General features: G+C 45.1%; 1 protein-coding gene across 4 annotated transcripts in view; it reads left to right on the top strand.

Moving 5' to 3' along the window:
* BIRC6 (baculoviral IAP repeat containing 6) overlaps positions 1-14,250 on the top strand; it is a 2,208,279-nt gene that overhangs the window by 239,971 nt on the left and 1,954,058 nt on the right. For all 4 annotated transcript variants that reach the window (XM_078648748.1, XM_078648749.1, XM_078648751.1 and 1 more), the window contains exon 6: positions 8,865-8,947. In XM_078648748.1, coding sequence (XP_078504874.1) covers positions 8,865-8,947 — 83 coding nt within the window. The remainder of the gene's footprint in view (positions 1-8,864; positions 8,948-14,250) is intronic.

A 14,250-nucleotide genomic window follows, 5' to 3' on the forward strand; every position in this document is an offset into this window, starting at 1 on the left:
CTACATAACTGTCGCCTAAGACTTCTGACTTTGAAAACTGCCTTTCTGGTGGCCATCACCTCTGCACGCAGAGTGAGTGAGCTACAAGCTTTCTTCAAAGCCTCCTTTTCATAGCTGTTCATCCGGGCAAGGTCCTCCTCAGAACTAGACCTTCCTTTCTTCCCAAGGTGGTTACTAGTTTCCACAGTGGTCAAACCATCACTTTGCCCACCTCCTTTCCACCTCCGCATCCTTCAAATGAGGAAGAGAGGCTCCACTGTCTGGATCCAAAACGTGCACTTTCCTTCTATGTGGATCGCACCAAACATTTCCGGGTGGATGATCAACTATTTTTTGGCTCCGTGGGCACCAAAAAAGGTCGGGCCATGCACAAACGGACCATCTCTAGGTGGGTTGTTTTGTGCATTAAAGCTTGCTACTCTTTAGGAAAGAAGGAGCCTCCATTGGGACAGTGCGCCCATTCCACCAGGGTGACGGCAGCTACCACTGTTTGGGACGGTGAGTCCCCCTCAATGACATCTGTCAGGCAGCTACATGGGCATCTCTGCACACGTTCACAAAACACTAATGCCTGGACAACCTAGTCCGGAGAGACTGCTTCTTTGGCCATTCAGTTCTCCAGACCTTTCTGGTGTGAACTTGGTTCCCAGACCCACGTCCGGGGTTGGTATTACTTGGGTATATTTTAAGGTACGGAATCTATAACTAACTTTTTCTTTCAGATGAACAATTTACTTCCCTTCGGTAATGATATGTCTCTAAGAAACATAGGTTAGTTGTAGATTCCTTACCGCCTCACCCATCCTCCCTGTTCTGCAAACTTACTTCTAGGGTTAAGGAGTTCCTTTCAGGCCCCTGGTTTTGTGCACCTGTGTCAGTGTCTTGCATGGCTCTGCGCTTCTGGCGTGGAAAGTCGGGTACAGAACTGACATCAGCACGCGAGGGCGGAGTCTGTGTAGCTACCACAACGTCATCCCGGCGACCCGATGCCAATGACTAATTTATAGTCAACCAAACGCCACCTTCCGAGGCGCAGGGGTACTGCTGACGAAAAACTTTCCAGATCCAGTCTGACACCTGTAGATAATTCTAAGGTGAGGATTCTATAACTAACCTTTGTTTCTTACAGATTTATTGTTACCGAAGGTAAGTAACTTGTTCTTATCGTTGCTCAATAGTTTTAGTAGAATTAGAATATTAGACTTATGAGCATGGTATGCGTAATGTGTTGTTTTCCACCAGCAAGGGAAGTCTAAAAGGAAAAATAAAAGGGGAATAGTTAGTACAAATATATAACTTCATTTTATAGCAAGGATCAGTATAAATGTAACTGATGGCATGAGAGATGAAGGACAAACAATGCAAAGGGGAAAGTACTGTTAGTTGAAGAATGCAACTGACATTGAATTTGAAAGTTAAACTCTTGTTTATGGCCCACTACACAGCACATTTGTCAGATGACGACTTTCCTGAACCAAATGACTTTTCGGTTTAACTGGAATGTTCTTCAAAGACTTGTTCTTTTAGCACCTCGGAATGTAGGTTCATGGGCTACTACTTTTGTGCTTACAGAGGGACATTGAACTTGGAAGGAAAACCAGGCAGAGGAAATGAGAAAGTAATCCTCTTTTTTAACCCTGTTGGCTTGAAGGTCCTCAGGTGACTTGTGACTTTTGCACCAGGCATCCCTTCCCAGTGCCACCAGTGTCTCAGTTGGAGAGTGCTGGGTTGTCGTTCAAGGGGGAAGAGGCAAGAGAGGGGAATCCAACGACAGGAGCAAGCGGCTCTTGCCAAAACCCCCTTCATAATTTCTCTTGGAACAATTGTTCTCCAAGAGGACTGTCCATCACTGCGCCGCTTCCAGCCTCTCATTCAAAAGCATTATTCCCATCACCGGGTAAATATTAAACCTGGGTGAATCTGCAAGTGATTGCTCTGTGCCCCACATTACTTAATAAGTGCAATATAAACTATGGTGGGAAGGGCACTGTGTATTTGGAAATCGTGTTTATGCTGACTTAAAACTAGACAATTCATGCTTGTCACTGTTTAATTTTATTGTTGTTACATCTTTATGTTGCATAATATTTGGGTAGAGTTCAAGTAAAGTGACCCACAGTATAGGCGAATAAGCTGACGTTCCTTCCACCCTTTCAATTGCTGTACAGTCATTTTTTTCCTCCAGGATTTGATGAATCTCCTTACCTTTTTTTGATAGACTTAAAGCTTGAGTGAGCAATTTTAGCAAAATTATCTGAAGATTTTTCCTTTTGCCTCGTTTCCATTCTTGTTTTTAAAATGCTTTATCCTTCTATGTGCTACAATATCTGCAGTCTGGCAGATTTTTACAATTTTGAGTCTAGTTCTCGTGTCGTATTGCCAAATATTTCTTTCTAGGATTACAGGAAAGCCTGTAGACACATGTTTCTATACAATTTTTCACCCTTCACGTTTGCTTTTGCTTTATGTATTTTTGTGTGCTATGCCTAGAAGCCCTCAATTATGATCCTTCTTTTCTTGCGCCTCAACTCTCCTATGCTTTCTTTGCATGGATGAATGAATGGAATCATTCTGTCTTGATGCCTCCATTAGACTTCAGGCTGAGCAGGATTCTTTGGGGGGTCCCTCTGGGTTTAGCTGTGTTACCTCAATTTACAAACTATATTTTATTGTATGTTTGTTTTATTATACCAATGATATCTGGTTCTGATGAGTCTGAATTCCACTCCTTTGTGCTTCTTTGCTTGCTGTTTAGTAGCGAACTGCTCATGGATAGCCAGCTTTTCTTGAACTAGAAACCTATTAAAAGTCCTCTTCACCACTCTAGAAATCCTCTAATGGAAGCTCAAGCTATGGCAATGCTCAATAGGCACTTACCCCAAATAATACTGTACAGTCAGGAACCTAGGTTTTTCCTGCAATCAGAAACACACTTTCATGTATTGGATCTTTAAAAAGCTGATTATTTATCTAAAGTGTGGAAAATGTAATAAATTCTCAAACCTTGTGCAGTCGGTACATATTTAAGATATAGATACATTCATTGAAACCAGACTTGGCTTTGCCAATAATTGGTCCACCGGCGTCTCCTATGGCAAGTTTACTATGGGTACAGAATACCATAGTTACATCTTCTCTTGGACTGCACACATTTGACACTACCACACCCATCTGTTAAATTCTGGTGGGACAGCAAATAGTTTTTAGGTCACTGTGTGCCATACATGGGGTAGTTTAAACTGCTACACCCAATTTGTTGTTTGTAAATTCAATATCCACCTTCTGTCGCGTACAATAGGAACATGTTGTCACTCCCTTACCCTATGTAGTGTCCGAAAAAGAACAGATGAGGCTCATGGCGCATCCTTCCAGGTAGCTCTGGTCAGGCTTGGAAATACATTGCCTGTTGCTCTTAAACTTTCAAAACCATTTTATTTTCCAGCATGTCACTAAAGACCAGACAGTTTCAGGCACTTTGGCACACTGTATGACCATCAGCTAGCTATGCAAATTGCCTAGAATATTGAGTTTATGTACACTAAATAAAATATGGTTGTATTGTATAGTCTTATTTTGCAAACACATCCAACATTCTTGCAGGAGTTGGCAATTTTTCCTGTGGATGTTTCCTGTTTTCTTTTTTCTGAGACTCTGCCACCATGGCTATATAGGCTCTTATTGCATATGATACACCACCTTCCGATGCAGAGAAGCGAGAGTTGTTGTCGGTACTTCTGGTGTTCATGCTTAATAGGTGAATATCATTATAAAAGCAAAATTATCAACTTGATTTTGTTTTAGGGTTACAGCAGTGCTGTCGAAAGCATTTATTTCCTCAATGCAGGGTCTAACCTAATAAAGGAAAGGTTTATTGGAGGCCCTGCTGCTTGCCAACCGTTTTTGAACTGGATCTGCAGGACTGCCATCTAGAGCATATTGACATTCCGTATTTTGTCATTTTACTTGTGGATGCAGCTGCAATGACGGTCGTTGGTCAGTCGTTCAAAAGTGAAACCCTCTATGAAAACTTTCAAAAATCTGGCAAGATGATGACCTTTATTTATCCTCCCCTGTGAACTGTTTTGAAATCTATTCCTAAGTTAAGAATCTTGGAAAAGTCTCATACTGGAGAAGTAGCTCTTCAGTGATGGCATCCTCCCTAGATTCATAACCAACCTGCCTTCCTTCACTCATTTATTGGCTGGCTTTTTATAAGGAGACTCAAAAGAACAACTGTACGTAGCTAAGCTGTTGGCGCTAAAGTGGACTTGACTGCCTCTAGAGAAAAATAATTAAAGAGGGAGTCCAGATTATTTTTTTTGTTAGAAGTCTATTTTATTTTTCAAGAGAAAACCAAGGGAAGGGTCGACATGTACACAGCGTATCGCCTACAACCCTTTATAGGGCCGGCCTCTTAGTTTAAAAAAGGCGAACAGAGCATAGGTCTTGATTTGCAATGCAGATGTTACACAGCAAGTGGCCTACAACCCATGATGGGCCGGCTGCGTGTGGATGAGTGCAATGTGAAGGAGTCTCTAGGGTGTGAAGGAGTCTCTAGGGTGTGAGAGCAACAGTGACCAAAATTCAACATGAACAAGAATAAAGAGAAAAATCGAAAGAAAGAGAAAGGCTGGTTAGCAAGCATGGAGGTTTAGAGAGATGGAAGAGGTAGAAAGAAAAAGGAATGGCACAGGGGCCGAAGGGCAGAGAAAGCGAGGCCAGAGGGGGAGACCACATGAAGTATGGTGTCCGAGAGTAATATACCAAAGGTAATGGTGAGAAGTAGGGTGGCGGGGTTGGGGGGGGGATGGGCAAAGGCGTGGGGTGGTGAGGACGCCATCCTGAGTGTACCGTGGCACGCGCGCAGGAGGAGGACCAGATTGACTAGGTAGAGAATCTGTCCGGTTCAGGTGGGTACACAGCGTCTTCAAAGAAGCGTAGGGCCCAGGGCTTCGGGGGTAAAAGACGCGCGTGTTCCATTTCACAGAGGTGGGTGACAAATGGCTGCCATATTTTGGTGAAATGTGTGTCACGAGAGTGCAAGCGTGCTGTAAGTAATTCCATAGTTATTGTGTGCCACAGACATGTGAACCAGACATTAATGGGAGGATTCTCCGCTATTTTCCAGTATAACGCAATGAGTTGTTTAGCGCGTCGAGCATGTGGGGGGACGATATGCCAGTCGTGGGTAAGTGCACGCAGATTGACCGGTTTAAGGCCTAAGAGAAGTGTAACTGGAGTTTCAGGTAGGGGAAAGCCAAGCACCACTTTGATATGACTAAGTACCTCTTTTCAAAATAGAGTCAAGAGTCGACAGGTCCACCAGATATGAATAAAATCGCCCGGGGAGCTCGAGCATCTCCAGCACAAGGGAGAGGAAGCCGGGAACATCTTGTGCAAGCGAAGTGGGGTGTAGTACCAGTGTGTCATGATCTTATATGCAGTCTCCCGTTAAGAGACGCTACGGTATACCTTCGGGATATCCTGTCACAGGCGGATCCATTGGGCTGGAGTGATGTCAGAGGAGGTTTTCGATTGCCAGCGACACTGGTATGGGTGGGAGTCACGAGCGGAGGATGTTGTAGAATCTGATAGGTCCGGGAGATAAGCCCCCTAGAGTTGTCGAAGGAGCGTACCAGGCGCTCAAAAGGGGTGGCCTGCATTAAGGAAGACGTGGATACCCAGTGACGTAATTGTATGTATTGGAGCCTGGCTCCCTCCGAAAGTTGGAACTCCTCCTTGCGTTGAGCAAAGGATTTGAACGTATCGCCTATAAACAAATCTCCAGCCAATCAGAATATCCCTGTGGATTAACAGCCGACGGAAAAGAGAATTTCCTGCTATAGGGGTATGGGGGGATGGAAAGTTAGTGAGTCCCTTGGAGACGGCCACTTTGTCCCAGACCTCAAGTACCGTCTTGGTGGGAAGAGCAATGTAGGCACTACGAGAGCGCGAGTCCCGGGGGAGCCAGAAGAGGTCCATATGGAACCAGACCTTTTCGCTCTCCCTCACCGTCCATTTGGAGATTAAGCCTAGATAGGAGGCCCAGTAGTACTCTAATAAGTTGGGACATGCAAGCCCACCCCGGTCTCGTGGGAACATAAGAATTTTGTTGCAGAATCGCAGTCGACGTCCGCCCCAGATGAAGTTGGTGATATTGTGCTGAAGACACTGGATCTGGTGTTGCGGAATGGGGGTGGGCAGACATTGAAATGAATATAAGATTTTTGGAAGCACCAACATTTTAATGGCGTTCAGGTGACCCAGCCAGGAGAGGGTAAGCAGTTTCCAAACTCGTAAGCCCTCCAAGACCGACCTCCTGCAATCCTGCCAGTTGATTTGGGACCATAAAACGTGTCTAATGTGGGAGATAGGTGGAGTCCTAGGTATCGAATAGAGCTATTAGCCCATTGGTATGGGATGAGGGATTGAAGCGTGGCTATCTTTTCTCTTGGGATCGTAAGGTTCAGGGCCCAAGACTTCTTGTGGTTAATCTTGAGTTCAGACGCCAATTCAAACGTCCGCAACAAAGAGAGGAGCGCCGGAAGAGAGGTGTGCGGGCGAGATAGCGTGAGGATCAAGTCATCAGCATATAGAGCCACTTTGTGTTGTTGGCCTCCTAGATGAATACCATGGACGTCGGGAGCTTGACAGATCATCATGGCCAGGGGTTCCACCACAAGAGCGAACAGTGGAGAAAGGGGGAACCCTTGTCTCGTGCCTCTGAATATGGCGACGGGTTTGTGAGTTGGCCATTAATTCGCACTCTGGCCTGTGGGGAGATATAAGGGGCCATGATCCGGGCTATCATGAGTGGGCCCAACCCAATTTTGTGCTGCACAGCTCGAAGGAAGGTCCAGTCCACGCGTTTGAACTCTTTTCCACGTCGAGTGATAATAAACATGCAGGTATGTTCCAGTGGTGGGCCTTCCCTACGAGGTGCGCAACACGGCGCACATTGTCCTCTCCCTGACGATGCTGGATAAAGCCGACCTGGCCAGGTTTGATAAGGCCGGGCAGATGGGCGTCTAGTTGCTTAGCCAATATTTTAGTATATATTTTAAGGTCAGTGTTTAAAAGGGCTATGGGATGAAACGAAGAACAGAGAGTGCTTGCCCGGTTTAGGGATGAGGGCAATCTCCGCCAACCCCATAGAGGGGGACGGACCGGTAGCATCGGTTAATGAGTTAAAAAGACTCAGTAAGTAGGGCCGTAGCTGTAGTAGGAAGAGGCGATAGAAGGACAGGGAGAGACCATCCGGACCCAGCGATTTCCCAAGTGGTAGGTCCTTCAGAGCGCTCGAAAGCTCCTCTTGGGTAAGGGGTTCCTCCAGCTGCTGAACGTGGTATTGACTGATCGGCGTCCAGGTGCAGTTGTCCAAGAGGGCTTGCACCCTGCCTGGAGGCGGCTTGTCGTCCGCATAAAGTGCATAGTAGTACGCACGGAAGGCGTCGCGTTTAGCCACCTTAGTAGTAGCCCGTGTGCACGCAATAGTTAGGATGTTAGCTATGTGTGCCTTGGAAGCACACACTTGCAGACGTTGAGCCAGGACCGAACCCACTTTATCTCCCCCCTTGAAGTAGCGCTGCTTTAGCGCTAAGAAAGCCTGTTCGGCTTTGTTAGTACGAAGGGAGCGCAGTTGGCCTCGGATGTTTTCCAGGTGTCGTTTGTGCGCAATTGAGGGGCGTTCCTGATCCTGTCTCTCCAGGGCCTTAATGTCCTTAGCAAGGTTGTTTTCCAGGAGGCGCGCTTCTCGCGCCCGTGCAATTGCAAGGGATGTGATATTGCCGCGAATCGTTGCCTTGAATGCATCCCACTCGGTCGGGAAGTGGGTTTCAGGGATGTTGTTAGTTGCAAAGTAAGACTCCATGGCAGTTCGCAAGCTCGCCACATCCACTGGGTCCCGAAGGATATGCGGAGGTAGGCGCCAACGGGGGAACCAAGGGGCGCCGGACCCCGGGTCCCTCAAGAGGAGCTCAAGATGGGCATGATCAGAGACTGATGCCAGACATGGAGGCCGAAAGTGACTCGACGATCAGGGTATGGGAAATAAAAATAAGGTTGATACGAGAGTATGAACGGTGCACATAGTAAATGATTTGCAGATTTTTTTTACAGAAAGCAGAGATTTGTGTTAGTAAAAATCAGGGGGTTTTCGTCATATATTTTTGCGGTTAAGAGTTCTAAGACTATAAGTATGGGAGGGACAGACTTGCTGCAAAATATTTCATGTAGGTAGGTCATATTATGACATAGCATTGTATATGGTTTAAACTTTTTCAAGTAAACTGTGAATACATTATTATTGAGTTCAAACTAAAACATTTTGGTAGGACAAATGGGTGTACAAATAATCAGGTAATGCAATTAAGTTCAGCAGTGTTATCAAAACGCTGATCACTCCCCTGCTATATTGTTGATGAAGGGGTTTGATCAGCTATATATGAAATTGATCTCAAAAGCATTGTGTTGCAAGGTCAAAATAAAATTGTGATTTTTTTTCCTGGACTGTGATGTTTAGATGTTTTAAATGTAGTAACTGGGATGCCCCAGTTCTATAATGTAGCTAACGTAGGCATTGGATCAATAATGTAAAAGGGGAAAGAAAGTGAAAATCCAGATGTAAAATCAATGTGACATTTGGCGTTTTCTCCAATCCATGTGAGCAGTTGGATACCCGAATATGGAAGAACTTATTTTGGCAATACTCAAATTAGCAAGTTTAGCTAGAAGTTTATAATGAATGGTTGCTGTAAGCTCACCAAATTCTAGGGGGCAAGGTTAAGCTAATTTTGAGTTTTTTTCATTTACTTCCTTACACTCTTAGAACAGTCCACAAATGATTTCTTCATTTTCCTTTGCAGCCCGCCTCTTCGGGAGATGACAGAGCTATGTGTTTTACGTGTAGTGTATGTTTGGTGTGTTGGGAACCTACTGACGAACCTTGGTAAGTATCATTAGCATTGTAACTCAGCAATCAGATAATTAATTTGTATCAGATTAATCCTACAGTGCAGAGAAAAAAGGGCTGAGCCAATAGCCAATATATGTGATATTATTTTAAAAGTATGTATTCATAGTATGCGATGGCACAGAGATTCATGTTGATCAGGCATTTATATCTTTCCAAGGCAAGTTTCTTGGCACATTGCAGCTTGATTGTATGATTTTAGTTTTGTTTGTGAAGTCTTATCCCAAAATCTATTATCTTTCAGTGTTTATGGTGGATTTTTTAAAGGAAATATTTGAGTTTCCTATACAAGCAAAATATTGATTTCCTTTGCCATGCATCAAAACAACATTCATTAGCACTAGTAACCACATTTCTGTCATTGTCTCAAGTAATATGATCTTAGCCCCCATACTTTTCTAAACAGTCCTCTGCAACCATGGCTGTTGTATGTTGTCAGAACCCGGGTCAGAGGGCCTCGGGCTAAGCACATGTTACTGGGCCCAACCGAGGTAGTTGAGACTTTACTCCTGATGTCTTGGGGACCACCCTACTATGGATCCCGATCAACTGGGTCAAGCACCTCCTTCTGCACCTGATTCTGTTAGTAGCTTAGCACCAGCAATCAAGGCTTCCTCGGAGGGAACTGTCGATGAACACAACTCATAACTCAACGTGCGAGCAGTGCAGACAAAAAATAAATGTTCAGTCAAATATTTATTATGTATATAATATTTAATATTTTAACTCCACCCCCCTGAGTTCCCATGTACCAGGTGTGCTCTTATTCCCCATTCACATGTGGCAGCATCCAGGAAATGTAAAAAAAACAAAGGCGGAATATCAAGGTAATAGAGCAGATAAATACCTTTTTGGATGGTATTTGCTTACCTTGCCTCTCAGAAGACTGCAGACCGCTTCTTCAGCACGAGATCACCAAGTAGGAGATCGAGCAAACCATCTGGGATCCACCCTATTGCAAAGCCCTGGGTGAAGATGGCTGCCTGGTAGAGTCTGAGATAGTGGATCTTCTACAAGAGGCCATCGCTGAGGCTGACCGCTCTGGCTCCTTGGGTTTACTGTCCAAAAGCTTGCTGATTTTGGGCCTCCGCAACCCAGGGAAAGATCCTCTTCTTTGTGGCAGTTATTGTTCCATATCCCACTTAATGGAGACGTCATGAAACTTGCAAGCATTTTCGCAGCCCGTCTGAAGCAAGTTCTCCCCTCTCTTATACACCATTTACAAGTGGAGTTTGTCCCAGGCAGATCATAATGCAATCATCTTCGTACATTAGCTCATACAGTCTGGCTAGCAGCGAACCTTCCAGATGAGGCCTTGGCATTGTTGTTTGATACTGAGAAAGCCTTTGATAGGATAGAATGGACCTATCTATTTGCCACACTTCTGAAATTTGGCCTTGGTGAGAAATTCATTGCCAAAGTGAGATGGCTCTGAGTCCCCCAGTGCTCAGACCAACTGTGGAGGCTTTCTTTCACATTCCCGGTTCGCAGAGGAAGACGTCCGTGTTGCCCACTCTCCCTCCTGCTATTTCTTCTTGCGAGGGAGCCTTTAGTGGCATCCATGCGTCATTCATATCAGATTGTAGGCGTTCCTGCACCTGGAGGTGCTTCGACATTTGTATCTATATACAGATGACATTTTGCTCACTTTAGCGGCCTTACCCACCTCCATTCCTGTGGTGTTCGAGACCATTGATGCTTTTACAGCAAAATCAAGCTACAAGGTGAACTGGGGAAAAAGTGAGGCCGTCCGCTGTTTTGGATCACCACCTGAGCCACCAAAGCCTGTTACCCTTACCAGTGGAAGAACTCCTGTCTCAGGTATATGGACATTCTAGTGAACTAGGACTTGGAGCATATGCTTGCAGATAACCTGGTCCTTTTAATGGTGCAAAGGCGATTGGACTTCATGAAGTGGTCTCACCTGAGTCTATCTCTTTGGAGGTCAGATCCAGGTGGTAAAAATGGCTTTCCTTCCACGAATCACGTATGCATTACGTATGCCCCCCCCCCAAGTAATACCCCTCTCAACTCTCATACAGATAGATTAGGCCTTCATCTGGGCTCCAGCAAGACCTCGCCTGGCAATTCTGAATCTTATCACTCACATATCAGCAGGGGGATTGGGCCTGCCTTCTGTGGAACATTACTACTTAGCCCTACATTTGGCACAAATGGCACATGTGCATCCCCGGAACACCGACTCCAGGAGACCCCTTTAGGATTATAAGCCCTCTAACTTCCTGGTCCTGCCACCACCAACATCGATTTCCATGTTGAAAGCCATGTGTGCTGCCTGGATGTGGGCTCACAAGCTCTTATCAGTTACCATGTATCTTCATGACAAAGCTCCCATTTGGAATAATACTGGCATTCGCATGGGAAGGCAACATGCTTGATTAGGGCCCTTGGCGTATAGCTGAGGTCCTGAATCTTACACATATGATCTCTGGTGATGAACTCAAGTCCTTTGAGATGCTACAGGACGATTTTGACTTGTCACATACCCAAAAATGGCAACATACACAATTACGTCATTGTCTGCTGAGAAGATTGGGTCCCCAACCCTGGACTATCCCCTGCTCCCAGGTGCTCTCTTACCTCAATACTTCAGGTCAGTTTAAAGGCGCAAGATCTGGCTTCTACAACCTCCTGATTCACCATTTTACTCCCAACCACAATCGACAAGCCTCAGGGCGACTTTGCAGGCTCGCCTACAGGCGTAATATGATGAGACAGAATGGACTGAACTTTTGGAGGCACTAAAACGAGGAGTCCGTAAGGCAATGAAGCTTAGACTTGTTAAGATCCTTCAGGGTTGGCACTGGAACCCGGCATGGCTCCAGGCTGCAGGGTTGCTCCCTTATTCTGCCTGTTGGTGATGTGATCATGCACCATGTGATAGTGTTGATATCCTTTTGGACTGTCCCACCATACCCCCCCTTTTGGATGGCAGTAGGGTCTACATTCCAGGAATCTGTGGGTTTACCCACATCACTTTCACAACCCCTAGTTCATCTTCATGACTAGAGCTCCCGGTTTTATGGTATTTATATTTTTACAATTTCCGTCTGTATTTATCCATATTTATTTTTTGGCCATCTTAGCAGTATTTATCCATATTTATTTTGTGTTGTGTGAATAAATTAGGTTGTAATATGGCATATTTCCACATGTATTAAAGTAATAAATATGCAGTCATACTTTGACGCATGTCATGCTTCAGTAAATTAAGCAGCCAAGTATAACATAACTATACACCCAGCGGTAAATATTGGCATTATAATACAAATGGATGTTGACCTACATTATTATTTAATGAAACCTCATCCTATTAAGTCCCCATGACATCTATCTGCTCAGCTGTTCACCTGGAATTTATGAACAGCATTATTTAAAGGCACTCAAAGGAAGCCCAATTGTCTGTATATTTCCATTTTAAAAATAAATACAGCCAGGAAAAAGATTGATTTATGTCTGTATTTATCTGTAAAAATGGAAAACTGGGAGCCCTATTCATGACTTATCGTACATTCCTAAGCTGACCCATAATGCTCGTCGCTTGTTTGTCACTGACCCTACAGTTGCCAAAATCAGTATTTTACGGCATTGGTATCGCCACAATTGCTGTTACATGAGGAATGGCTCGGGAGCTGTATAAGACTGCTTCCTGTGAAAGAGTCATTTACAACTTAATGACCAAATCTGATTTTTTTCTTGTTATATTTTCCCCCTTTTTAAAAGATACCCCGCCCCCATCATTTGCATAGATTCTGAAGTTTTCCTCATCACTATGATTGTGCAACCTTTATGAAACCACCTGTATTATTATACTTGGACTTTGCCTAACTGGTTTATCATCCCTGTTTTGTAGTTCCATTTTCCCCTCCCTTCTACTCTCTCTCTCCTTCCTTTCATCTCCTTCCTTTCTTTCTTCTACAGCTTATTATCTCTCCCCCTTTCTCCCCTTTTCCATCTTTTCTTAAATATTGTATGTCAATATTGGTTATTATTGGTGCATAACTCACAATTAACATCTGTAACTCAATATGGGAATAAGCTTGACTTGCATGTCAATGTATTTTGTTGTTGTTGCACAATTATTAATGTTTACCACTAAAATAATTGCTACACAAAGGCGGTATATCCCCGGGACCTGTAGGTCAAGTTCTCAGCTTTTATCAACTTAGACAGTATGAAACCTGGCAGCGGCGATTTGCGGCTCAATGGGCAGAGTTGGGTTAGACACGTTCACATGCGTAGCTTCTAGCAGACGCTCTCTCCTGAGCAGCGTTTACCAACTTCCTGATGAGCGCATTTGCTCTGGCTTCAGCCACATGCAGTAAGTGTCCAGCGGAGGCTCCAACAGTGTCTCCTTTGTTCCTGGGCTTCCTCGGATACAAAGCTTCTCTCAACTTGGTTGTAGCAGCAGTTTCGGGTCCCGGGCAAGGACCCAGATCTCTGGCCTCAACGCTTTGAGCGCCCCCTCCTGGCAAGCGGGGTCATTCAGACAAAACCTCGCAGTCAGGTCACGCTGGTCTCAGGTTGCCTTTCTTATGGCCCCTCCAGGCATAAGGGGTTGCAGAAACTTCCCACACATGGGTGACAACCCTATCAATGCGACACAGTTTCTTGGTACGTGGAGGCCCCTCTTGGTTTAGGGGTCGCCAAACTCGCAACGCTGCACATGAGCTATGGCCCGATTAATGCAGCACTGCTCCCCACACCACGCCGCTTAGCAGCCCCACATGTCTTGGCTCTCCTCTGGATCTCATTCCTCCCAAAATGCTTCTCTCCCTCACGGCACATCAATCTTGACGAGCAGGCAGGTACTGGTGCATTATACTCCAGGAGAGGTGGTCTTGGTTTCCCTGGGTGATTTCCCCTCACCCAGCAGGGAGACTTGCAGGCTAGGCCCGTAGTCCTGGTCACATGCTGCAGATGTCTTAGAGAGCTACCCCTCCTCATGCAGCCCGGCTTTCTGATCGGCAGATGACACAGTATGAGGTCTCAGACTACCCTACTTATAGTTCTTTTCTAGGCATACACACATGTGATTTAGGGTATGGACCTTTGAAGATTTCTGTTGGGGGTTCTTCTTCTTTGATAAGGACATAATCCTACCTTCGTCCTGCCGTCTAAAAGATGTCTGTCACAGCAGGCAGGACTCCTAAGCTGATTAACCCACAACAAGATTCATGGGAGTGATCAGAGTTCACACTTGGATGTAAGTAAGCCAGAGTGATATGTGCATAAAAGGTTAATCCTGGACACTCAGC

Source organism: Lissotriton helveticus, chromosome 6 (genome assembly GCF_964261635.1).
Source record: "Lissotriton helveticus chromosome 6, aLisHel1.1, whole genome shotgun sequence".
NCBI classification, from domain to species: domain Eukaryota; kingdom Metazoa; phylum Chordata; class Amphibia; order Caudata; family Salamandridae; genus Lissotriton; species Lissotriton helveticus.